The following is a 27,516-nucleotide window of genomic DNA, read 5'->3' on the forward strand; positions in this document are numbered from 1 at the left end:
AATCGTAGCTCTGAATCAGCCAACGTAGTTAAATACAGCAGTATAAAGGGTTGAAATGCGAGGCCTCAAGGTGGTTTTTGTATCTGTGTATAGAGGCAAGTCTGAGCTGGGTTTAGAAGTCAAACAGATGTTTTCAGCTTTGAGTTTTTTGGGTTTGGAGGTCATTCTTTATAATTAGTTGTCCTATTTGAGGCACTTAGCCGGTGCTATCAATCTTAAATTTGCAAAAGCTTAAAAAAAGCTGAAAAAAAGCATTTTGTCAACATTTCTAGCAGCCAATAATGAGTTGTCAAAACAGCAAACACAACAGAATGATTGCAGTATAAACTATTCCTGTGTTCCTTGAATATTCATGTATTGTTAACAGTTGAGGAGACATAGAGAGCCAAACAGATGTTTTCCCCTACAATGTCTGGAAATATTCAGCCGCAGTGTTGTCAAGCTGAGAGACGATGTTTACAAACCTGGGCAGCTGGTGAGACATGAATCCCAAAAATTTAACAACATCCAGAAGCCTTTTATTGATTTTTGGCTAATGTATGCAGCAACGTAGAAAATAAAAAAAAACAAAAAAAAACATCAGGGTACGACGTTGAATAAATCCATGTTCAGAGCGGGATGAGGAAACCCTGATATGTGCCAAATATATCTGCTCTGCGGCATCAGTTTCTGTGTTCCCAGGCAGTGTTTTGTGATCCTAATTCATGTTAAAAACACAGCTGATCACTGGTGACATACTGCAGTTGATATGAGTGCTTCGGAGGATTTCTTTTTATTTCCGTATTGCACAACAAGGGGAGTTCAAGTACAGGGTAACAAATATCTACAGCGCTAGAAATCAAATCGAGGAAATTTCAACACATCCTGTAGGAGGATGTGTTGATGGACGGCATTGACAGACATGGTCAGTGTATGGACATATCAATGAGCAGCACGTCAGAGGTAATTCAAAAAGTAGTTTTTTGATTGATTAAATATCAGGACTAAGATCCTGTATCTATAGCGTTTTGTTTTACTTTTGTTTTTTTTTGCTTTCCTGGGGAAAAGTACTGGCGGGGCGCTGGGAGCGCTGGGATAAAGCGCTTGTGCAAGAAACAAAACGTTGCATGCTGGTTTTGATGAGTTTTTGATGAGCTTTTGATTTGATCACACTTGTTACAGTAGGTAGTTAACTTAATACTGCGTTAACAGAGGGTTGACGACACCACTAAGAACAAGATAACAACAAGCCTACAACACGAACAACACTCGCCACCGACATTGAGTGTTCGGTCAATCTACTCCTACATGTAGGCTTTTTCTGTCTCTGTTCATTGTAAAATTTTAATTAACAGAGACATACACAACCAGCTATTTTCTTTGTTACCAGGGAGATGAATCCCAACCCATCTAAGGTATGATTGGTTGGCAGTTACCAGCGCCTTCCTCAAAAGTTTGGATACTTTCAATAAGGAGCACTCGGAGTGGCTACAGAAAAAAGCCAGAGTGCTTTTTCTCTCTGCGGCTGCATGCTGCCGCTCTCTCCTCATTGGGAACAAAAGATGCTAGCGCTATAAAAACCCCACTGAATGGAAACAATGTCTGGGAGCTCCAGCCATGCTAGCAGCTCTTTGAGGCTTTAATTATGCTGCTGACATCTCGGAACTTGAACATTTCTGACCTCCTCTGAGAAAAAGTACACATGAACAGTGGCTGACTCATGTCTGAGGGGCAGTGGTAGAAAAATAAAGCGGCACCAGCTGTATGGAGTGGGGCACCCCAGAGGGCACTTGTTCAAGTTTTATCCAGCATAGGGGCACCCCAGAGGGCACTTCTGTGGTGTTTTTTTTTTAACATGGGGACGCCACTTGAAGTCGGTATTTCTACCTGTGAACTCCAAATCCATCGACCACAACTTCACGAGGGAGTGCTTGTCTGACATCGCACGACAATGGCAGCACCTCGGCTAGTGAATGGAATATTTAGATATGTTTCCAAGTATAGAAAGGCTGTAAAATAAAATGTATAATGGCGTCTGTTATCTTAAATGTTATTTTCCTTCCTCCATTTTGTTTCCTGTGCGAGGAGGCTGAGGGTTCAGCAATGCAGCCTCTTTAGTTCTGGAGGTATTCGGCCATGAAGAACGGTACTGGTGGCCCGACGCTAGATGAAAGGTCCCGGAACATGAAACCAGTTGCTCAGACATTTTACTAAAAACCAAAAATGTAAAACCTCATGGCGGTGCTGGAGGAAATGTCAGGCGATCACCAAAGTTGGCAGGGACCTTACCCTCTGGGGACTCTGTATGTTTGGCAATCCATCCATTAGTTGTTGGGATTTGTCCTTAGAGGTGGTCTGCTAGCATGATTAAAACACAGATTGCTTCAAATGGTTTTAAACAGATTGCTTCAAACACATTCAAGAGCAGCAGACAGTGATACAACCCAGATAGGAGATGGTTCTGGGTCAAAATTGGTTGATTTAAGGATAAACTGGGTCAGTTAAGGCACTGGCTAGGGGGCTTTGGTCCAAAAATGGCTTGTCTCTAACCAGCCACATGTAAGATGTGTGCAGCATTTGGATACTGAGCCAAGATCAACAAACAGCTTGTTATCTGATTTAGAGCTGGGTCTTCAGTGTGGCTGGGGTCTGGCCCAGTTCTGCACAAGGTTAAGTTGTTGTCCTTGCAGCCAGATTGTAACGGCTTCACTGTTATTGCGCGACAGAATGTGAGCCAAATATAAGTAATAATGTGGGTCAGTACTGGGCTTCTCTAATTTGCTTCTCGGGTGTCTGGTTGGTTTCAGCACAAACTCTGTGACGATGACAGATGTCAGCTGTCCTGTGTGGATGCCACCTTAATTCAGCAACAGCCGGCTTCTCACTCGGTTACAAATCTTCCACACTTGGCGGAAACTCCCAAATGTTTATGATTCAAACTGGCAATCTTCCAGTGACGGGCCTTGTTCTGGAGCTACTGCCAAGGTGAAAAGAAAGACAGCCTTAGAGGAGTCTCAGGATCAAGTCGGGGCAAGCATTTGCCTTGCTGAACAGTCCCGACCAGCTTCAGGGACCATGTGTCACAGCAAATGTCTCTCTGAAGGAGGGGAGGCAAATGTTCTGGAATGAAAATTTATGAAGTCTAATTGTTTCCAGAGTGAAAATGATATCTCCATATTGTAATCTACAAATGTGAGTGGGAGTTGTATAACTGGAATACTTCTCTTCACAGTCCTTTGGCTAAGCACTCATCAAAATGCAATTTGAATACTTAGTTAGGAAAGCATGCGGTGCGTATGACTTCTACAGGAATGTGTTCACCTTTTAAGAGCTCGGTTTCATAAATCAAACACATCTCATGCAGTTAACAGTGTTTGGAAACATTACTGTAATGCATTTTTCCTGTCTCGCTGTCAGTCTCTGGCATTCGGCCTGTTGATATTACCACATGGGGGTGGGGTGTGTGTGTGTGTGTGTGTGTGTGTGTGTGTGTGTGTGTGTGTGTGTGTGTGTGTGTGTGCGTGTGTGTGCGGGGGGGGCTGAAGTGTTTATTCAGCTCCGTTAGCATGGCTTCCCGCTTGCCTTGTAATTACTCTGTACTCAGGATGCCTCAGACCGATGTGAGGAGGAGCAGCGGGCTCAATTGGATGCAATGTCACGAAACACATCAGGGATGGATACTCTGGACTTGTTAGATCAATATAAACCCCCTCTGCCTCTGTTTTACCCTTTCTCCTTTCTGTTTATGTCTGATTCACCTCCTCTGTCGTCCTCTCTTTTGCTTATCTCCTTTATGTCTGATTTCTCTCCTCTCTTGTCTGTCTTGCCTTGTTTTGTCTAAGCTCTACATGCCTATTCCTGCTCTTTATTTGTGCTCTCATCTGATTATATCGTCAGGATGGTCAATATGGAAGAAATTTAAGATCTTTTTAGTAGGAATGGGCGAACACACTGTTTGTATTTGTTGATGAAGGTTCTCAGTAGTCCAGGTCATGGTAATTCCAAGTGCTGTATCGTAGGCAACTGGACTTGTTTCAGTTTCTTGAAGACGTTTCACCTCTCATCCAAGGGCTTCCTCAGTTCTAACTAACTGGAGAGAAGTAGGCTGGCTTTTAAACTCTGTGTGGGAGTGTCCTTACAGAGTCGTTAAGGACACGTGTGAGCTCTGAGTTTCACAGTCGTTAGGGCCACTTGTGGGTCGTTGACCCAACTGGCCTTCATGTGGGTTGCTAGGGCTAGGTGAGCCCGGGTGTGAATGGTTGTTAAGCTGTCTGGGGTGAGAACTCAGGACTGCATTGTAGGTGGGTGATAAGTAATTTCGTAGACCACCTCCTCTGTTCAAAGACGGCCGTTCCAGTGTGACATAGATGGATTCTTTGTCTATGTCAAACTGGAACTTATCACCCACCTACAATGCTGTACTGAGTTCCCTCCCCAGACAGCTCAACAACCATTCACACCCGGGCTCACCTAGCCCTAGCAACCCACATGAAGGCCAGTCGAGTCAACAACCCACAAGTGGCCCTAACGACTGTGAAACTCAGAGCTCACACGTGTCCTTAACGACTCTGTAAGGACACTCCTACACAGAGTTTAAAAGCCTGCGACTCCTCTCCAGTTAGTCACAACTGAAGCAGCTTCTTGGATGAGAGGTGAAACGTATTAAAGAAACCGAAACAAGTCCAGTTGCCTACGACACAGCACCTACAATGTATTTAAATACATTACATTGTATACATGATAGTTTTCTACCTTTTCAACCCTTTGCTTCCTGTTTTCCTTTGAGACCACCGCTGTAGAGATGGCTCGGTATTTGTTGGCAGGATTTGCATTCTGAACTTGACGCGAAACATTTGTTTCTTTGAAAGGCTGGTGATGAAAATAAGACCTTTGGTGGATACATTCAGTGTTTTTAAGACTTTAATGGAAAACATTGAACACTGAGAGTAATGCTAAAGGTTAATGATATACCTCGCATTTTTTCAGCTCTGTTTTGTTGGTCGGTTGGTTTCTCACTCATGAATCTTCAAACGTTTTAAAAATTAATAGAAATATAAACATTGATTTCAGTCCCTTAGAAGCAAAGAGCGAGGACTACTTTTTTCTTGACGCATTTAGTAAAAGGAAACTCGCCAAATAAAACACAGACTAACATATTTCTCCGCTGTGAGAAGCCTCAATAAACCAGCAGGGGATGCACTGGAAAAAAACTGTTTACAATAATTGCCTGACTTTTTCCTTATTAGTAAAATCTTTCAATTCCAGTCCATTACTGTCACATTACACATACAGCTGCATACGGCAGACTGAAGGGCATTTAGGGGAAATTTACCAAATCACATCCTGCAATACAAGACTGTGTAACACATGTTTAAGAAGAGTGGGTAAATTACAGCACTTGACATCACAAAATAATTGAACTCACTGACATTTACAGATTGATTGATAGTGTGTCATAGGTTTGGGTTTTTTCCCTTTAAGAGCAGAAGGACATTTTTCATGGAACATTGCCACTTTGTAAGGCAAGTCCGGTTTGATTTAACAAAGCTAACGTGACTGGAGGAGGAAATGCAGTGTTTCTCACATCGCTGTGATAATGTGAAAGCCTCGAGACTGTTTGATGATTCACTTTATTTTGGGGGGAATACCTGCAAAACATTCTGTGTTGATGAAGCTCACTGAAAACCTACCAGTTGATGTCAAAGATGCTAAATATTTGAGGGTCTGTCTCGCTTTTTTCTAGTTTGCAAGATTTTCGCAAGTACTTGAGGGATGAGCTTCGTCCTGGATTATTCTAAAAGCGTACCAGCTGTCATTAAACCATGAAAAAACATATATTAATTGGATTAAAACATTCTAATACTCTGTAACGCCTTGACTTGAGCTACTGTAAGACCTTTTTGGGATCTCGCTGTACGTACTCGGTCTCTGTGATGTTCAGTGGCCTGGGGTCACACCAGAGGGCTCCCTCCCTCTCACAGTTTCATTACAGCCGCAGTAGGATGCCGCGGTGCATATTCACAACAAACTGATTGAACCGCCTCCTCCTCTGTTCTCTCCCTGCCCTCCCTCTTCAACTCCCTTGCTTCACTTTTGATGTCTCTTTCCTTTCACCACTATTTATTTTTTTCATCTTTCTCCTTCTGCTGCCATTTTTCCATTGTTCCTTGCCCACCCCGTTTCACCCCTTTGTTTCCATCCCTATCATCTGCTCTACCTCTCTTCTCTCCATCTGACTTTAACTCCACTGTTTCTGTCTCTCTCTCTCTCTATAGCCAAGCCTAAGAACTCAGCCAACGTAGTGACGGTCCAGGCCGGATCCAAGTCGGTGGTGGTGGCCCAGTGTGAGGCGGCGGACGGCAAACCGGCAGCCACCATCAAGTGGCTGGCGTCGGTTGGAGGCAACCACTCAACCAGCACCACGAACGGGCCGGACGGCACGGTGACCGTGCGCAGCGAGTATCGGCTGGTTCCCACGCCAGCGGATGACGGCAGGGAGGTGACCTGCATGGTGGACCAGAGGACACAGGAGCGGCCGTGGACTCACTCTGTGAAGCTCTCAGTGGAATGTAAGGAAGACACACATGCCACATGAGACGTATGATGCACATTTTCAGGGCCATAAATTATATTCTGGGTCGCTACTAGAATATGTTTGACATGCCTTAATACACGAAGAACACATCCTCTGTCTGAAACGCTCTGTTTTAGCTCCTGTCTCTCGAAGGCGTGTTTTAAAGTGTTTTCTGGTGTAAAAAGGAGTTTCTGTTGGTGCTGACTTTGATCTTTTTACCTTTCAAGATCTTTTACATGCACAAGGACCTGTATAACACACTGAAGGAAAGGGAAACAAAATTAAAAAGCATACTAGATCACCTTTAATAATTACATTCTGTTCACATTAATGAAAAAGCATGCATAGCCTAGAGGGAAAATTAAATCATGTGTCACGGGTCCAATTTAGGATACAAATAACTGGATGAATAACTTGGCTGGATCCAAAAGTACCAACTGCCAACAACTTCACACACAGATCAGTGAGCCTGTAGGCCTTTACTTTGGCACCTGCACACACCTAACAGCTCATCTATACACGTTGCACAGATTGCCAAATATAAAAGCAGCAGCCCGCATTTAAATCCAAACGGTGAGACAGCAATGATGAGAAGATGGTACTTTAATATGTCATCGTGCCGCACTTTCTCCACACTCCCCTTTCTAAAGCTTCTCTAATGATCCAAAAATCAAAAACATCTGGTCTCCTCACTGTAACATCTGAAAACACATTTTCATTTTTATTTGCATAGTTGAAACACTGTGGGTGTAACACAGGGACACAATCAACCATAAAAGTCAGTATTTTCTGTAATGGATGGCGGTGTAAAGGCCTGTGTGTCTATACAGTATGGCAGCCCTGCAGAGCTCTGTACGTGACCGTGGTGTAAACAACGAGCACAATGAAACTGATTGCCACGTTATAAATTTTCACGCCCAGTGTTTTATGTACTACCATTTAATTTATTATGTAGGCAGGTCATTATGCAGTCAGCTACTGGGACTTCCCTCGAGGGGAATTCTGTTAGGGGGCAAGCTTAAAACCATCCGTTTCTCTGGCTTAAGTTGGTTTAAACCTTTTTTTTCACCTAGTATACGTTTCCTGCATGACTCCTGGTCAGCCAGTAACTAATACTACTTTCACACCGGACAGAAAACCTAGCAACACCCACAAACTTTTGTCTTTATTGTGCATGTATACGATCGGCATTCACTCCAGCGTCAAATGACTCTGCAGTAGTCTGGGGTGCTTATTGGCTCCAGCTCCGATGGCTGTGATGGAAACACAAAACCTGGCGCGACACGTTGAAGTTAAGGCCGCTGGTTTGTTCGTACTTTTCCATTCGTCTCTGTTCAAGCAGCTTAGTTTGAAAGAGAAACTGAAGTAAAAGTTATTAAAAAGTAAGAACCGTTACTTTGTCAGTAGCTTCCGTGTTAATACCAAATCCTTGCCAGCTGCCTGACTGGTTCTTGCATGTACAACCCTCAGCAGAGATGAGGAAGCCAGATGTCTCACTCCTTAGTTACTTTCATCATTAGCTCAGAAAAACATGTGTCTAATTCAGAATGTTATTAAGACTTTTTAAAACAAGTTGAACTTCTTCCGGATGCGGTCTGGTGAGAAATATGATCTGCTGCTCTCTACTGTTCACTGTTCTTCAAACAAACTCGTCTCCTGGCAGTGGGAAATGAGTCAGTCGCTGATTTTTCACGGGTTTGCGCGCTAATTTTGGTGTGATATTAAATGTCGGCCAAGTACGTTTCTGCGAAACCACAGGAAAGTGTCCGCAAATGTCCGCAAGTGACCTGAAAATAAACCCGGTTTTGATGCCACAAAAATGGATGGAAACGTCTCCAGATGTCCATAAATATATCCAGTGGTGTGACTGCAGCTCCGGTCTTCCCTTGACAGCCTTGTCGGATGTGATAACACCACCACCTTCCCCTCCTGCTGTGACAGGTGGCTAATAAGCATATAATGTGAATGTGATTTGCCACGTTTGGTACAAATGTCAGTCTTGGACACTGCTAACATAATATCCTGCCGACTGGGCCGACAGCAAGTGACACGGCACACATGCATTACAGTCGGCTCACCGTTGTGACATTAATACATCTACATCTCATTTCTGTTAGTGAGATTCTTTGGTGATTAGCCGTTCGACAGCTGGGCGGTGTGCGCTTCATTAATCGGAGCATCCTTCAAGGTCTTTGTGTTCAACACCATTCCTACTATTTACTTCGAAGCCGATTATGACAAATGAATCAAGAGTGTGTAATTACATACAACATGAGGAAAGGCCGATGTCTGTGGTGACGCCCAGTCTCAATCCTGAGCTCAAACAGCTCTCGTTACTTTTGTTCTCTTTTGACTTTCGGTTCTTTCGGAGTAAAGAAACACAAGAAAGCACATGTTTTCTCCTAATCCATTTGATCTCATTCTGATTTACATGAGATCAAGATATAAAACCGGTTCGGCGTGGCTTTGCAGAGATTTACGCTGCTGACAGCATTGTCTCAACTGTGTGACCTCGCTGACATTTCCCATAAGGATGGAACAGATTCAGCCCTTTTGTTTTTTATATAATCTACAATATTTAGACCGCAAACACACACACACAAACAGAAACATGGATGACACACACACACATAATCAAGCAGCCTGTCAAGCTGTTGAGAGGAATAATGAGGAACACATGAGAATTCCTTCTACATGTATGTAAGACCTCTCGTATGCACAGGGGTCAGCTTGCCCACGCCTGTCAAACTATCTTTATCAGCTATTAAGAGTCGCGCACACACACGCTGCATGTCGGTGTGAATATACACTGATTTACTCATCTGTATGTGTGTGGGCATCATGTTTTTACATTATCCCTTTACACGTTTAATCTCACGTGCACTCACTAAAACAAGGCGGAGGGATCTCACCTGTGTGGCCGTCAGTGTGAGTGTTAAAAACAAACATGTTAATACTTGTGAGGATGCTCATTCCTCAGCGTCTTTATTCGAGGCGAGAGACGGCCGAAATGTTCCTCCCCCCTCGTAACCGGTCCTCGCAGGGATAGAAGTACCAGAGCGCACACACTCGCACACTCCTCTTTTGTGGATGTGTTGGTTTAGTGATGGTGTGAGGGATCATGTCTCATGTCTGCTGTGTAACTCAGATCAGCTTTTATAGGTCAGCGCTCTCTAGGAGGAACACACACGCACACACGCACACACACACACACACACACACACACACACACTACTCGCCCTCCTGTCCTGCTGCTTCTTCCTCTCACTGCCTTGAAACACTGTTGTTTCCTCACACTCCTCTCTCTCAGTTCGTCTCTGTGTCTTTAGATTTTTTAACACAGAAGAAACAGAGCTAAGCTATTTCACATAGCTTTGGTTTGCCTTCACTTTAGACTTGTAAGCGTGACGCTAACGGATCCTCTCATCCTCCTCGTATAAGAGCAAAGCATTGACTTTGGGGAGAAAAGCTCTTTAAGGTTGCGAGGTTTTCTTTTTCTTTTGACATTTTTGCTACAGAGGAGCTTAAACGCATCACTATACACACCGGGGCATCCCCCTTTTTTTATTTTAAGTTTTTTTTTTTTTGTGCAACGTGTTGACACAGATTGATAAAACATCTCAACAATGCCAGAGATTCGTGAAGACAGCCTGATGTCAGCTTGTTTTACTATCAATCCTCTGAGCTTATCTTGCAGAGCACTGCGCATAAAGCCCCCTTCACGTTACAAAAAGATGTTTCTGACACAGCCGTGTTGAGAAACTGAAAACCAGCCGCTAGCTGGTGTCCTGGCTAGATAGCTCACTTGTGAGTGGACGCAGAGCTGCAGAGTTTAGGACCATCAAGACGGATGCTATGAGACCAGAATGTCTTCACTTTTAAGGCAATAAAATGTCTCATTTGTAAGTATGAGAGGTCCTTAATATTGAGATTATCCCCAGACTCAAAATAAATCACAGGATTTAGTGCTAGTATTTAACTAGAGTGGCACTCAATAGAGTGCATACCTCCGCCAAGGCCCAACAGTCCTCTTTAATTCAAGCCTAATCCAACATTTAACTTGATAGCCCCGTATCACTCAACGTTTTAAACCACCCTTCAGCTGCTTATCCATAATTGAACCTTAAAGTACTCACTTATACACACCAGCCACCGAAGTACGCCTGATTTCAACATCAAGATCCATGCCTTTATTCCCTGAGAAATTAACAAAAATGTCTGGCAAGGTTAAAGAAAGTAAGAAAAAAAAACAGAGCTGAGGGTTGTTGAGGAAAAAAAACATTATTATTCTGTTTTTGGTTCGAGCTAGAGTCCAGTCGATACCGTCGATCTCTGGAACGGCCAATACGCAACACACATCGACTGAGAGGAGACGAGAGGAGACGAGAGCAGCAGACTTTCTAATTTGGCTGCATCTTTAGAAAGAGTTCACTAGTTTGATGAACTGTTCAGATTAAAAATATTCTGCCCGACGCAGAACAGAAAAAAAGTCTGTGTGAATATGAGCAGAATGCTGAGGCTAACACTAATAACGAAATAAGTTTTAATGAATGTAAAAGTCGATGAAGAGAATTGGTCGAGAGAGAGTTACATGTTGCTGCTTTATCATTTCTGTTGTCCAAATGAGTTGTTTTTAAGATGTGTGAAGAGTTTTTGTTTTATGTAATGCATAACACTGGATCACACTTACATTTTATATGATTTTGCATCAAGTATTGAAAAAAATCATATAAATATCATGATTGATGCATTGCTCAGCCCTAACATAGTACCAAGTACACAGTAACAAGTACAAAAACATGTAAGGAGAGAAAAGTGTGGCTTGCTCAAGCTTAAAATGATGTTCCACGTGGAAGCGAAGGATTACACTGTGGAGAAAACTGATAATAAAACATACTGCAGCGCAGATTCAAGAGTCAATTTTGGATGACTTTGGTAACTTTGGCTCCATGTTGTTATTCACAGCTGCAACAAGGGGATCAGAGGCAAACTGGAAATGCTACAACTCTGATTTCTGCCTCCAAATTGCTTCTTTTTGATTCAAATGACGGCTGAGGCTCATGGGTATTGTGGTGTTTACAGTCATCTGCCATGGAAAACTGCACAAGAACAAGATTTCACCAAAACAAAGTTGAAATAATTAAAACTACGCTGTTACATTATTCTTTTCTGGAGCCCTCCAGCTACACTCTCCAAAGCTAGCGAGTTCAGTAACAAGCTAACTTGTTCAGGCCTCCATTCTTCTGTTAAAACGAAGCAGCATGCCAAACGTTAGCTTAGCTTCTCGTGATTCTAATCATGCCAACAAAATGGCAATAAACTGTGATCGCGGATGCTTTTTTTCATGCTTTTATCTGTGACAAGACTCCTCTCATTATCCCTCTAAACCAGAGATCCTGAGATCGCTGTCATTTGATTGACAGCTCATTTGAGTAGATATGAGCTTGTATGCCCGCCCTACAGCCTACAACAGCCAATGAGTAACCGTGTAGACCAGTGACCCACTCTCTCTTCTTTCTCCTCTCTCCTGAGCTACTTCAACGTCAGCCTCCAGATGATTGATCCATCATGTAGCCAATAAGAATTCATATCCAGTAACATATAGTTTATATCAGTTTTTAGAGCTTAAGCTTGGAAATTGTTCAATTTGCTCTTTGAATAGACTGTCGTTACTATATAATGTGAACCCATTGTATTTTCCAGTTAACACGGGCAGTTACAGGCTTATGTATGCATTAAAAAAGAAAAATAAATAAATAATTCAGTGAGGTCTAACTCCAATAGATTAATGCCAGAAGCATTCACGGGACCTCTGACAGCGTCGGGGAAAAAAATTCAACTTATAACCTTTCATAAGAGCCCAAAACCACGGCTGCACTCCAGATGGTTCTACTGCAGCTTTGTATTGACTTTGGGTCAGAAGTTAACAAGAAGTGGACACTGACATGTCGATGTGTGGCTTCTCTGGACAATGTCAAACATCTTTGTGACTCTCCTTTACATCGGTTTCATTCGGTGTCCTCTCTGTTTCTCTGTTTCAGACCCGCCCTCTGTATCCATAGACGGCTACGACAACAACTGGTACGTCGGCCGCTCAGACGCTGTGCTCCTCTGCCAGGCCAATGCCAACCCTGCGCCCACCAACGTCATCTGGACCGCGTAAGAATCCCCCTCTGTCCATCTGTGCAGTCGATCCGTCTCCCTCTGAGAGTCTGCTTGTTGCTGTTACCGTGACAGAAGCGTGCACAACAATCCTTCCTTTAATGATAATTTCTGAGCAATTTTCTGATAAGCACAAACGCTCCTAACATCTCGTCCTGATGGACAGATGGCGTGCTGTGCGTGTGCTTTTCTTGGTGAACGCTGAGCGGGGAGACAGAACGGCTGTTCACATGTCTGTGATTTTGCTCACATTAGTGCTGTCTCTGAGTTTTGCAGTGACAGACCGTCTCTCTCTTCTGCTATATCTTCTCCAATCATTCTTCTTTTCTCATCCCCCTCTCCCTTACTCTCATTGATTGTCTTTTTGACTTTCTTTGGCTTCATTTTATCCAATGTTTCAAAACGTATGGTCAATTCACTTCTTTATCTCACATCTTTATCTCCCTCCCTTTGTCCTCTCACCAAATCTCCTGCTCCCCTTATTCCATCCCTCTTTCCTTCCTACCTGTCCCTCCCTACTCCCTCTCCTCCAGGGCTTCCGGTCCTTTGCCTGACACGGTGGTGGTGGAGGGCAACAAGCTGACGGTGAGGAAGGTGGACGACGCCGTCAACACCACTTTCATCTGCGAGGTCAAGAACAAGCACGGGGCCAGCAGGCACCAGATCACCACCATCGTCATCGGTGAGTCCATCGAACCACAGACGACAAACACGCACAAACACACACAAACACACATTTGCTGTACATGTGTGGAAGCGTGCGCAGATACACACAACACAGCGTACAGTAGAGATGCATGTGTATCCATATTTGGTGAAAACACACAGGTGACACAGCGCAGCATCCCGTCAAACGCAACGGGACTATTTTCTCTGACAGCATGTGATCCCTGCCTACACACACACACACACACACACACACACACACACACACACACAATGTGAGTCACACTAGTTAGCTGACGCTGCTCCACACTTCATCCCGTGCACAGATGTAGGTACACATGTACAGTTTATGACATCTGCATGCACGTACAGGCCACATCCCCTCCTCAAACATGCAGATACACTTTTACACATGCATGCACACAAACATAAATCTCTCTGTCACACACACACACACACACACACACGCTGGGATCAGGGCTGATCTGAGAGCTGCAGGGATGCTGTCTCTCTCAATCTTCACATTGGATTTTTTTCTTTTCATGCATTCCTCCTCGCTGGCCGGCTTTCAGCAAAGGCGCAGCAGAGGCTTCTGATTGACCCTTTCCACCACAGCAGGGCCAAATTGCAGGACAAGGGCCAACTCCAAATGTTTATAACTTCAGATCGAAAACACTCTCTTGAAACCGGAGCGAACGCGAACGCGGCCGCACTGCGACCGGGAAACTGTAGCTCTGCTGGACGTAAATTAAATGTGAATTGTGGTTTATGAGACTGAGAGCGGGCCCTGGTCGCAGCGTTTTGGCCCTGCGGTGGACGCAGCGGTGTTGGGATTGTTGCTGGGTTTCTAAATTCTTCCAAGGGGGTTCAAGTTGGTGTGAGCCAGTTTGCCCAGGTTTGTTTTTCTTCTCTCCTTCTTTTTTTTTTTTTTACCTTTCCATTCTTTCTGTTACGTAACAACTAACACCGAAGCACGAGCGCTCTATGTGCTCTATCTTTTCATTCCTGTTCAGTTTTCTCTCCTCTTTCCTCCTCCTGTCTGGTGAGAGTACAACGGTCGTGTCTGCATGCACTCTTGATCTTTCTGCTGTTTTTTTGACGTTTGCTAGTCCGGTGATTCGGCTGCTGTTGCCACGGTGCTCGGTCGGTGGTTTTTGTGTATTTTCCTCTGACGCTTTCACGCATTGATCCAACACACACACACACTCGCACTCACAAACACACACAGACAAATACCCAGGAACATGTTCGCATGCTGAAGCGCCTCACTGCACATCAGCTGCCAGGCCTCTAAACCTGTTAGAGTGTCTTTTTTATCACTGCGTGTGTGTTCCCACAGTGTTGCCTGCTTCACTGGTCAAACTGCTTTCTTCCTCTTCTTATACTATTATTTTCTCAGGGATTAGTTTGAATAATCACTGTGTTGAGCTGGTACAACTAAATAAAATTTTCCAAAAAAAAAAAACAACTTCTACTTTTTGCCAAAAGACAGAGGGAAAGCTACATTTAGAAAAATCCGTGGGAAATCAGAGCTGGAGATTTGAATTGTCTCCTCGGAGAACAAAGATGCTTTGTAGCCAGGCGGTGTGTTGGGAGGGATGTGTGGGAGGTTCAGAAGTGGCTAAGCTGCTACTGTTCTAGCTGGAAGCGTAGCATTGTGACTGACTCAAAGTACCACGGAGGGGTACTCTAGCCCCTTTCAGCACACACACACGTAGGCTTAACACACTGAAATCCTTTGCAGACACATGTAAAATCTCTTGAGTTCACACATTACTCACAAAGTACACGCACACACACACACACACATTGAGCACTTTTGACAACTCACACACACACAAATGTTTCATCTTTGAGTCCCTGAGATCAAGCTCAGACTTTGTGATTCATCCTCCTCTGTGTTATGTCCTTGGTGTTTCACCGTTTGCTTCTGTTCCACCCGACTAAAATAACTAAATGGGTATAAAGTAACGCAGTGACTTAATCTCTCGATTTAACACGTCCACTCATAGAAAGAGGGCGAGTGCCAGAAACGAGAGCGGAGCTGGCGCGCTGGCTTTGCTGAACCAACAAAGACGGCAACGTGCTTTTGTTTAGCGTTTTTAGCTGACGCACTCATCCAAAGTGACTTCCCGTGAGTGCATAGCGACTGTGGGTGTGTGTGTGTGGTTCAAGGACACTTTGACACAACTTCACTGATCAGAGTGACTTTGGCTATTGTGGAGAATCAAAGCTGTGGCGTCTCCTCAACCACCCTGCATGTGTTTCATTGTAGACATTCTCACTTTGTGTGCCTGTGCTACTTCTTCGTGCAAATTGAATGATTTCAACTTTAATTTGATTCTACAAAATATACTTCATTTATACTTCATTGTAAACTTTGCATGTCTAACTCAAGTGTGTGTCAAGGTGGACAGCCCGACTCTATTCTCCTGCTGGACGATAAAAACAGGCCCTTTGCTGTTGAATGAGACCAGCTCCTCAAAACCCAATGAATGAGTTCAGGATTTCATTTTGGGAGGTCATTGTTGCAAAGAAATGTTTAAATATCATTATGTAGTTTGAGGACTATTGAAAATTAAAAAGTTTTTATGTTACAATAGCAACAGAGGCCAACATTCATCTTAACACAAAATGCACTCCAGGTGAGCCTTGAGCTCCAGACCCCCACGCACTAGTCAGAAGTCTTAAAGCTCTGCAGGTGATATTTTTAATAAAACAAGTGTTAAAGAGCTCTGCCTCCCAACAGTGATCATGGGAGTTGCTGTCATCATTGTTAAACAACCTGAAAATCTATCTGAAAATCAGTGAGCAATACAAACAGTAGTAAACGACAGAGTGGCTAGCTAGCTTGAGGCTAGCTCTCCGACGTATCATCTGGTGTTTTCATGGAAGTTATTGCAACTAGAGGGCGTGAACGGGATATAATGCCAAGTTTTAACATTGTCAGAAACATCTGGGATAATGTTAGAAAACAGCTGACATAAGTCTTGTGTTTTTTAGACGTTTTAATGGAAATGTTACTTAAACCTTTGTCCCCCACACCATAGAGTCACGTAAAGTATCGGCCAAGACCGTGTTAATGCCTACTAGCTTCAAAGATGTGTATTAAAGGTCTCATATGATTAGCACTTTAAGATTAATATGTTTTTCTCTTTTCACCCTTGGCCTTAACGCTCTGTTTTAGTTCCCGTCTCTTGAAGATGGCCCCTCTTGAAAACCCTGCTCTGCTCTGATTAGTCAGCTCTCACAGGCCTGAGTAGGCACCGCCCACCTTGCTTAGGCATTATGATACGTAAGTCCTGACAGCTGGTTTGGAGGCACAGTTTCGGACCACTGGCCGTGCACATCTCTCGAGCGTTTTGGTACTTTCCTTGGATTAATACACCATCTACAACTGGCTTATAATTTAAATAAAGGCGGGAAATCTCACTTTCTACAATATGGGATCTTTAAATAAACTCCTAACTGTGGTGACAGCAGGTGAATCGAGACCTATAACGACAGTCATCAGAACCAAAGCCCAGTGACTAAATATTATCTTTAATTCTGGCCCGAATGTAAAGGCAACTGACTCGGACAACTCCCAACACTCCAGATGGCCGGTCTGCCACTGGTAGTGAATCAAAAAAACAAAAATGACTGCTTTGTCTGACTCACCTTGCTAAAAATGATAACATACATGGCCAAATGACTCAGCAGTGTGTGAGTTACTAACGAAAGCAGTCGCCACCGAACAAATTAATCATACACTGTCTGTCTTAAAGTATTTTAAGTCTGTTCCAGAAAATACATTTATTTTAAAAAAACCAAGTGAATTCAGTAAAATAAGCTGTTAAACTTAACACTGGCGAACACATGACATTTAGTGCACGAGCCATGAAATAGTTTGTGGCATTTTTCCATACGGCCAGGCTGCCCATGCCGAGCCAGACAATGAAATCTTGTGATCAGCAGTGCACGGCTCTAACAGTTCTCCACAGGACAGCACTGCACAGTAAAGTGATGACAGCTCATTTTCACAAACAGCAACAAGTGTGTGTGTGTGTGTTTGTCTTCTTTTCATGTCACTGTGGCCCTTGTTCCTGCAATATTTAAAAATCATCCGCTGAAAATGCAAAATCCTCTCCGACAGAGCTCTGTTTACCTTTAAGCATTGCATTTCCTCCGCCTGCTTCACAATGGTAAACTGCGAGTCCTGAGATTTAGAGCTGAACACATTTTAAAGTCAGCTGCAGTGCCACGCACGTGTTGAGCCAATTAGTTCAGCCCAAGACACAGCTTTGGTTGAGGAAGGAGACCATTATGGTTTGGCCCCAGCCGACCTCCTTATCAAGCAGGCTGACAGTATCAAAGGTCAGCGTGCGATTATCTTCCAAACCGTGCTATTCTCATGATTTTTAGATGAGTTTTTTGTGGCTGTGGTGGGTTGCAGCTTTATTTATCTTCATAGAAAGCTGTTTTCTAAAAAGTTTTTTTACTTCCATTAAAACCCAAAAGATCTCTGGATCAGAGTGATCCGGCGTTTGTTCTCCTGGAGAAAAAAAAACATTGCGAGTGAAGCCACTTGCCACTATCAGCACTGATAGAAGCCGGTTCCAGTCTCGCAGCGTGAGATCTCAACTGTCAGGCGCAGAAAGGATCCGGCTCTCAATAATGTAACAGTTAATACCCCGGCACTTTGTGTACACAGGCCTAACACACCCCACTAATTTCCCTGCTGAGAACTGTTAACGGCTCCTCTCTGTTCTGTTAAATGGTAGATGAAAGCACCGTGCTGTCTGGCTTTTCTGCTGCCGTCAAGCTGCCGTCACGTGTCATGATTTTCTCCTCAGCCTCCGTCAGGGCCACGACTTAGAGGAGAGGGAGAGATGTGGGGTTGCGTGAGGAGACAGTAGAGATGGGGGAGAGGGAGAGAGGTGAGGCAGGCGGGAGTAGGATGATACCTAAAAGGAACCTAATAGACACAAACTCACAGTCCATTTCTCTGTCGTGTATCCTGAGAACACACAGCCAGAGATTTTGTTCTTAAGTGTTTCGCTGACAAGAGTGAAATGTGTACAGCATCCCCCCTTAACCACTACACACACACAGACACACCACAACGCCACCCTGAACCCCCATCCTGCTCACATGCACACGATGCCAGCTATGCATGGCTTGCTTGGTTGCCACGGCGCCAGCTGGATCTGCCCAGCACACCGTGTTCAGAGAGAGAGAGAGAGAGAGACAGGGGGGGGGTGAGGGAGAGGATGTTGGCAGAAAAAGATGATTGGAGTGGAGGATGGGAGGGGACATGAGGTGGGGTGGGCAGCAGAAATAAAAGACTGAGAGAGAGATTGCAGAAGGACTGAAAACCGAGATAAAGGCGAGTGTCGGGGGCGGAGAGAGGGTGGAAAAAAAGCAGAAAGCGGTGGAGAGGCACAAACGGAGGCAGCAGCAGGAGGAAAGTCCTCTAAAAAAGTCCCATAACTTCTGGTCCAGTTTAAAAGAGCGGGCTGGCAGGAGGCTGTGACCCCCTCTGTCCTCTACCCCTCTGCCCATCACTCCATCCCCCCCATGCATCCAGTCCTTTCATGGGGCGTCCAGCTGGCACGGGGCTGGGGGCTGTTGTTGCCGTTCAAACACAAACACACTCATACACACACTCGTACACACAGTCACATCTGAGGGGACCAGTGGAGAAGCATTTCCTGGATTGCCTGCAGCAAGCGAGATAGCTGTCCACTGGAAAGACAAAATCACTTTGCAAGAAGTGCACAAACACACACACACACACATACACACGTGCATGTGCACACAGTGTTTCACACATGCACACACAGGCAAATTGGACCATGCAACTCGGTGCATGAAATAATCAGATGATCTCACCATGGGGCGAAAACGCTGGCACTGAGTCTCTCGGACACAAACCCTGAGCTAACCTCTGCACAGGCTGAATGAAGCACACTGTAAGCAGATAAGACACAGACGAGGCTGAGTGATAGTGGACAGTTCTGTCAGGAAAATATCGGAGGATGATTGGCTGGCACATGTCCCTTAAAGGTCCCATCTTGAAGAAAGTGAGATTTTCATTCCTTTATTTTATTGTAAAGCAGGTCATATATTTATACTGTGAAAGTATAAAAAGGCTCAATCCAGTGAGAAACGACACAGCCCGTATTCAGACACCGTGCCTTCAGACGGGCCGTCAGGACTCACGTAAGGTTGTGACATCACAACTCTAAAGTTGCTTCCCTCAGCTATGATCTCAGCACAGCCATGGTTGCAAAAACACTGGCAGAGCTAATGTGGAAACACAATGGGCAGAGCCTGCTCAGGCCTGTGAGAGCTGACCAATCAGAGCAGACTCAGCAGTCAGACAGAGGGTGAATAGAGGTGCTGCAGCAAAGGACAGTATGAGTTTAGTTTCCCTGTAGTGTTAGTGTTGGTGCCACTGTCACAAAGAAATCATTAGCTTAATGGCTAGCGCTAGCAGCCTGGCTACTGTCGAAAGCACAAAACAACCATAAGAATCCCAATTTGACCCAGAAACCTGATCTCAATGCTATGAAAAGGCAAATAAAACACTTGTTTTGTTAATAAATAGGCTGATTTTGTTACTTATTGATCTACCACTCAACTTCCTGGTAGTAAGAGGAAACACATATCAGAGAGGGAACGGACTTTGACACAACACCGTACGTGACGATGGCAAACTAGAAAACAATCCCTTTTTCCTGTTTTTTGACATTAGCGCTGTAAGTTGCTGTAATGTGACCGTCATTTTTCCGGGAAAGGAAATCCAGCCTGGTGGCAAAGCAAGTCGTAAAATGAAAGAGTTTTATAGGGGAATCAATCTATATGCAGATTGTGTCATTTCTCTACAGCCAGTACACTGTGCAATCAGTATTTACTTCAGAATGAGGAGCTAAAGCATAAAAAAAGTCGTCTACTTCCAGTTTAAAGCATGTGAACATTTCCTCGTCGACACCAAAATGAAAGTATGAACCTGAAAATGAGCTAACGTGCCCTCAAACAGCCACCTTTTTTAAATCAGTGCGCACAGTACTGCATATTAAACTACTGATTACCATAACAACAATACCTCATGCTTCATGCCTTAACAATTCATAATGCTTGAAGTGAATAGAAAAAAAGGTGTATTCAAGAAGTTTGGTGAGAAGAAGCTTCTTTTCCCTCAGGCCATCAGACATCTACTGTGTCCTCTGTATGTATTCGGCCTTCTCTAACACACATCAGTGCTGTATTGAACCAAAGTGGGTCAGTTTTAACTCAGTAATTTTTTGTCGTCACAAGCCTGTTTGTTACAGCCTACACCACACTGCATTTCACTGCACACACTGAATGAGCTCTTGACAAATAAAACCTCTGAATCCTGAATACATCCTACCTTGTTTTGGAGCAGGCGGGGTAATACACTCTGAGCTCTCCTGATGTACAGAAATAATTGTTAAGGCAGAAAAACATCACGAAGCGAGGCCGCGGTGTTTTCTCTGCCTCCCGTGCTCTTCCTTTATATCTCTTTGTGATTTTTTTTATACATCGAGACACTTGGTAATGTGTCGTTACATAAAATGCAGCACACGGAAATTGTGTTACATGCTTGATAGAAATGTCCTTGTTTCACTTTGTGCTACTTGACCTCAAAGATCCAAAGTAATTACAATAATAGGTGACTTTTGACCCGCTGTTTCTGCCGTGTGTGGAGCCTCCTGTATGAAATCCACTCTTGTCCTTCTCATTTAAGCTCTCAAACACATGTAAAGTACAGGCGTAAAGCTGTTAACCCCTGTGTCTCTGCAGCTCCTCAGGGCTTCCTGTGTCTATATATATGTGTATATATAGTGTGACGGGTTGCTAAAGTAACAGACAGAAAATAGCTGCTTGTTTAGACTACCAGTTCAATCTCATCTAACCTTCACGTTGTGATGGAGCTGATTTAGTTTTCCTCCAGTTTGGGCCCCAGGCCACAAAACTGTAGCATCCGATTGAGCGAAGATGCCGGGAAAAAAAAGAACAACATGCTTCGTTCTTGTAGACGTGGGAGGTGTGAAAGTTAAGTTTGGTTCTGGTTTATTCTTGGCTCGGTTTAAAGGGGGTTTAATACCTTCACGCTGCCAAAAATCCAACACGGCAGATGTCAAACTATAATAACTGTTTATTAGCACAAAATTGTAAAATCCACTGAGATGACGCACCGTGGTGTTAGTCCATAATTGAATAATAACAAATATTTTGGTGAGAAAAAAAGTTCTGTTTGCTTTATTTTTGCCTGGAGAGGGATTTCCTCACAGGATCAATTAGCGGTGTGATATTTGTTTATTCACATAATTTGGCAAAACTGCGAAAGCCTCGCTGTTTCTCATCCGTTACCGTAATATTATCATTACCTGTGTTGGACTCGCCTGTCTGCTCGCACGCTTACAGCTGTGATTTATCAAAGCTGCTCGGCTTCACTTGAGCCCGACTCCCGCGAAGCTGCTGAAACACACACTGTTGTCGGAGCTTCACCGCACGCTGTGTCTCTGTGTGCTTATTAACAAACAAGTTGTTTCATACAAAATGTGCCGAAAACGTGATAACAGAATCAGAAGTTGCTCGGAAGTGACATTTTCACCTACGTACGGTTAAAATTGGATTTTTCAGCGAGACTTCACACGAGGAGAGACGGTTGGAGTGAAGTTCTTTATGAAAAAATCTCAAGATGTGACAAATTCTTGTAAAGAAGTAAATTAAATCCACCAGCATGCAGCCGGGGTGTGAGGGGAGAGGAACAGCTGCTTTTATGACAATACTATCACTCTTTATATCATTTTATCAACACAATAAAAGTTGCTGTGCTTCTGATTTGTACTGATAGGAGAGGCTGAGGGGCGGGCGGTTGAACATTTTGAGGACAATATCATCGATTGTGACTGTTATCTCTCTCTGCTCGTACACTGTGCGGTAAAAAAGATAGTTTAACAGGAAAATTGGGGACGAATGAAAAAAACATTATTAGTCATTTTGTGGCTGTTATTTGACAAAAAGACTGAGTTGAGATATTGAATATAAAATACTTTTTAAAGCAACATTATGTAACTTTTTTACCTTAAAATAACAGCTTCAAAATCACGTTGATGGTACAGTGTGTTGTAATAGGCTGAATGATACACATGTTTACTTCAAGATACAAGTTCTCAACACATAACGGTGTTATGACGTAATCCAGGTCATGGTAATTCTGAGTGCCGTATCGTAGGCAACTGGACTTGTCTTCAAGAAAGTCCAGTTGCCTTCGATACAGCACCTAGGAGAGTGGTGTTGGAGATTCCTGATAGAGCGGTCTGGGTGAAGTGTTGGGGCTACATGGCCCTCCAGACGGAGGTCTCAGTAGCTAACATGCTATATAGCTAAAGCTACATTGTCGTTGCTGATGTGTGCATGACAGTCAAAATGCAATTAATTTTGATGACACATGGCGCCTAAAATATGTGGCGCAGTGAAGTTACCGCTCCTCTAATATCAGTGCAGACTGGCAGCTTAGGAGCACAGGTTGCTAATGTTAGCAGCCTGGTAATGAAGCAGTGTTCCTTTTTGTTTGATGACTCGATTGAAAGCGTGAAGTTGTGAACGAACTACGAGCGTTCATGTTTTTCTCTCCATCACATAAATGGCAAATGGTGCTGTACACAATGGCGTATTGGAGATGTTCACTCTTGATGACGCATGAGGATCTTGAAGGGTTGTCCTGTTTTATAGGGGGGGGATTTCAACTACTACCTCTTGTAAATCAAGGGGTAAAAGGGGCAGTTGAAAATTAAGGGTGAGGGTACAATTTTGAAATAGGATCGAGCTTCAGTTGTGTCATTCAGACAGCCCTGTTGAGAAACAGTGATTTCATCCAGATGAGCTTCATTTCAGCGATTTCCCAATCAAGTTTGTCCCCCTAAACTGAGCGCCATGATGTTGGGAGGGGCCTCTATCTGTGTATAAAACTATTTCTGTCTGACGATCAGAAACAAAGCTGCAGAAATCTGATAGAAACTTCCAGAAGTCACAGAAAAAAGCTTCGTCGTGCCCCCTCGGTGTGACTGTTGGGGCCGCGGCCACGCAGGGGTAACGTCTGTCAGCGAGATAAGAGCTGAGGAGAGAGCCTCCAGGCTACGGCTTATCACACACAGACCTGGAGGGAATACACAAACACACCCGTACACACAGATGCATACAGTCTGGGTGTGTGAAGCCTTCCTTGTAGAGAGATTTGAGTCGGGGGCAGGTTTGTATCTCACCTCGGTATCACCGGGTGCCCGGCAGCGGTAACTTCAGCCTATTTCTCTATCTGTCTCACAGCAGGATGACCGTCCAGTCAACAGATTACCGCTACCGGTGCAGGAAAGAAAGAAAGAAAGAAAGACGGAAAACTGTCCAGAACATTTTCACTGTTGGGGTTCATCATTAGAGCTCAGAAAGAGAAAAACCCCGGGGCAATCAGAGGAAACACTGTGGTGTTTGTATTAATCGAGGAATGGTGGGAAATAATCATCTCATCTCCAGTTGTGTGATATTTGACAAGACTCACTTGCTTCCGCAGACCGAAGCTGTGGTTCAACATTATGGGTAATATATCAGGTGCGTTTTGTTGTGTCAGCAACTTTGTCAGGCAGCTTGTCAGATTCCTTGACTATTTTTATGCCTCCGCACAGACAAAAGCAGCAGCTGGAGGCGTTACGTTTTTGGGTTCGTCCGTCCATCTTAACTCAGGAACACAACGAAAGGGATGTCTTCATATTTGGCACAGACGTCGGCTTGGACTGAACTGAACTGATTGGATTTAAGTGGCCAAAGGTCAACGTCGCTGTGAGCTCAAGTTTTTGGCCATAACTCAAGAATTCAAACCCTCATTATGACATTACTTGACAACTGTAATTCACCTGTTTGCAGATGAGGCAGATCGCTCTCATTCATGCTCAGGTTCTTCCAAGAGCAAGAAAATAGAAGCACATTTCCTCTATTTTTGCCTTTTTACACTGGCTACCTGTGGTTTTTAGAACTGATTTTAAAATTTCATTGCCTGTTTATTAAATCATCTTCTTATATTATTGACCTTTTAATTTACACTCCTGCTCTGCAGACCAGCTGCTGCTCTCGGTTCCAACGGCAAGACCTGAGGCAGAAGATAGGAGGCCATTTGCTGCGAGGGCCTAACAACGATCTTCAATCGTGAATGAAGCCAGCTCAGGGTCCTCTTGCACAAACTCAGTCTTTATTAGAATTTTAGTACAATACATTTTTCATGAAACCTACCAGCGCCATCACCGGCTGCGCTTATTGAACCCCTGATTAAATATTTCGCCACAATATGACAATATAGAGCTTTATAACTACAGTAGAGAAATAATTATACAATATTATAAATGGTGGATAACAGACCCAACAGTCAGTGTTCAACTGTCAGTTTCTCAGAGTTTCTCACCCAGCTCTTCTTTCTTTTTTGAAAATTTAAAGAAACCTATTATGCGTTTTCTTTTCTCCCCATTTTCTTCAGTATTTTAGGTTCTTGTGCATGTAAAAAGGTCTTAGTTCGCACCAACAGAAGCTCCTCTCTCCCTCAGAAAGCACTGCTCCTGAACGCCTCATCAGTAGTCACGCCTTTAACTCTTCTTGACTTCACCATATGTCACAATGTCACACATTTGCATACTTTGTGCCTAGCAGCTAGTTTGGGACGTAAGAATTGATTTAGCGCAGCTGCTCTGTTGTTGTTAGCGGTGCTGGGTCAGGCGTGTGTGAGCTGACCAATCAGAGCAGACTGAGCATAAAGGGGAGGTGGAGCCTTAAAGAGACAGGAGCTGAAAACAGAGCGCTTCAGACAGAGAGGGCCAGTATGAGACAACTGGTGTGTTTTTTGAGCATGTCAAACTATTCTAGTAGTAACCCAGAATGCAATTAGGAGCCTGTAAATGAGCATAATATGACTCCTTTGATAGTTATACAGAGGAAAGCTGTTTGATTATTGTTATTCTCTCCTTAACCTCTGCGTAGAACCCAACAAGTCCGATCTCCCTGCTTCTGTGGGAATTGCAGAAAATCACAAACTGAAACAGAAAAGCCACAAGAGAGGAAACTGCGAGAGTATTTGGTAAATTACGCGTCAGTTAGCAATTATGTGCTCCGTCCTGTACAGTTATCTAAAAGTTAACATTTAACACAGAGACTAATTAACCCCCCAGTGCACGACACAGAGCGTTCTGGCTCAGCAGCGTGTTATTGTTTTAACGAAACGGTGGGAGTTGACTGTCACACATGCTAGCAATTAAAATGTAAGTGATATTTATTCTCATTGTGGGGCAGTGTGCTGTTGAAATGCAAACCTTTTGTGTATCGAATTAGAATAAACACTACTTAACTGCTCCAACAAGTAGGAGAAGGCAGCTACACCCTCGTAACAGCTGAACGTAGTCACCCTGAATGGTTTACATCAGAGCTGTGCAGTTATCTGAAAATAATGCACATCCCCAACCCAATTTAAAATGTATAATTTTTTGTTGTCAGCGTGTAATCACAAATTATCATCAGCATGCTTTAAAAAGACTGATTATATATCTGAAAGCCACAGATCAGTGAGTAAACGGAGCAGTACAGTACGCTGCTCGAGTACCCTGCCCTCCGTTATGTACTGCAAGAGGAGGAAGAGTTAGATGTGTGATGGGGGCAGCGGGGTGGCCTGGTGCAGAGGAGGTCTCATTATTCAAAGGTCAACAGTTCAGGCTGTGTGAAGGTACCAGCAGTCATGTAGCTGGTCTTCAACGCTGCATCTCCTCTCCATCTGCAGTCAGTCCTGAAAGACTCAAATGTCAAATGTGAACCTCACAGGTTCTTTCATGTGGATTCACTGCTGACTCTGCATCGTCGGCCGTTTGTAGTACGAGTCGTACAACATTGTGTCCAGCGGAAAATCTCAATGTGCTCCAGATATGTACAGCTAATGCAGTATTTCTCAGTGTTACTAATATTATTATTACCTTTTATTATTCAGGGGAGCTTCACTCAGCAATGTTCTCTTGTCAGGAATGCCCTGACTACTTTCACACCTGGAGGCTGCTCGGTACAACCACAGTTTTAAACAAGTTTGGACAGGAGCTTGGTATCATGGTTGGGTACGAAAGTGGCATCCTCGAAACACAACACAAGCAAGGACGGGTGGTAAACACGGTTCCTTCGCAAATGATTGCATTCTGTTTTCATTTGCATTTCACACAGCGTCCCAACTTCTTTATTTTAACAAGGGTACAAAAATATATTTCAGGGAAAATATATAAAGTTCCCAAATTTCAGCTTGGCTATAATTAAAAGAAACGCAAGTTGAAGTAGAGTGATGAAGGTGGATTTTTAGGTAAATATCCTGTTGTGTGTGTGAGCACATAAATGACACCTAATTAGGATTAGGCCTATAATTAGCTTAAAATACAGAACACTTCCACAGAGCATAATGGCAGAGAATTTGAAAAAGTGGCTGTGTGGTACAGGAACAAATTAGCAGAATTAACAGAGGGGATTAGGCCTTTGATTAACGGAGAATGAACAAAAATAGGGTTCAAGGGGTGAAACAGAAGAATGAAGAGGGTGCTGGCTCCACAGAAAAAAAATCTTGGATATTTCCACCAAGTCTCATTGCTAGATTATTTTCTGGGAAGCGAGCCAAAAGTTGGTGTTGCATCCTCAGCCGGCGGCTGTCCCTTTTTTTTTTCGTCCTTCAAGACAGAACCAGAGACAAAGAATGAAACTGAAATGCGATGAGACCACAAGAACTGAGGGCTCCTTTCACAAGCAGACACAGAAACAACACCTCTCCTCTTGAGGAGGTTACACATTTTAGTCATCAATGACTATCTTTCATTCTTAACGAGGAGGCAGGAGAAACCTGCCACCGGCTGTAACGTTAAATAGTAAAATAGATCAGATAGAGGAAACTCTAAGACTTTAAGACACATAAATATTGCTGTTCAGGTAAAGTCATTTATGTCAGCTGACAGTCCTGAAGAACAGAAGTCTGCACTCTTTCACAAGAACATTTTTTTATTCAATCTGTTCATTGGTTACATTGATATTGGTGGACTCTGCAGGCAGTTAATGACTAGTTTTGCAAC

The 27,516-nt window shown here is 43.7% G+C and overlaps 1 protein-coding gene across 2 annotated transcripts in view; it reads left to right on the forward strand.

The window, feature by feature from the left end:
- pvrl2l (PVR cell adhesion molecule related 2 like) overlaps window positions 1-27,516 on the forward strand; it is a 313,868-nt gene that overhangs the window by 143,815 nt on the left and 142,537 nt on the right. For both annotated transcript variants that reach the window (XM_073483881.1, XM_073483880.1), the window contains exons 4-6: window positions 6,255-6,548; window positions 12,595-12,712; window positions 13,249-13,397. In XM_073483881.1, coding sequence (XP_073339982.1) covers window positions 6,255-6,548; window positions 12,595-12,712; window positions 13,249-13,397 — 561 coding nt within the window. The remainder of the gene's footprint in view (window positions 1-6,254; window positions 6,549-12,594; window positions 12,713-13,248; window positions 13,398-27,516) is intronic.

This window comes from Pagrus major, chromosome 16 (genome assembly GCF_040436345.1).
Source record: "Pagrus major chromosome 16, Pma_NU_1.0".
In the NCBI taxonomy this organism is placed as follows: Eukaryota; Metazoa; Chordata; class Actinopteri; order Spariformes; family Sparidae; genus Pagrus; species Pagrus major.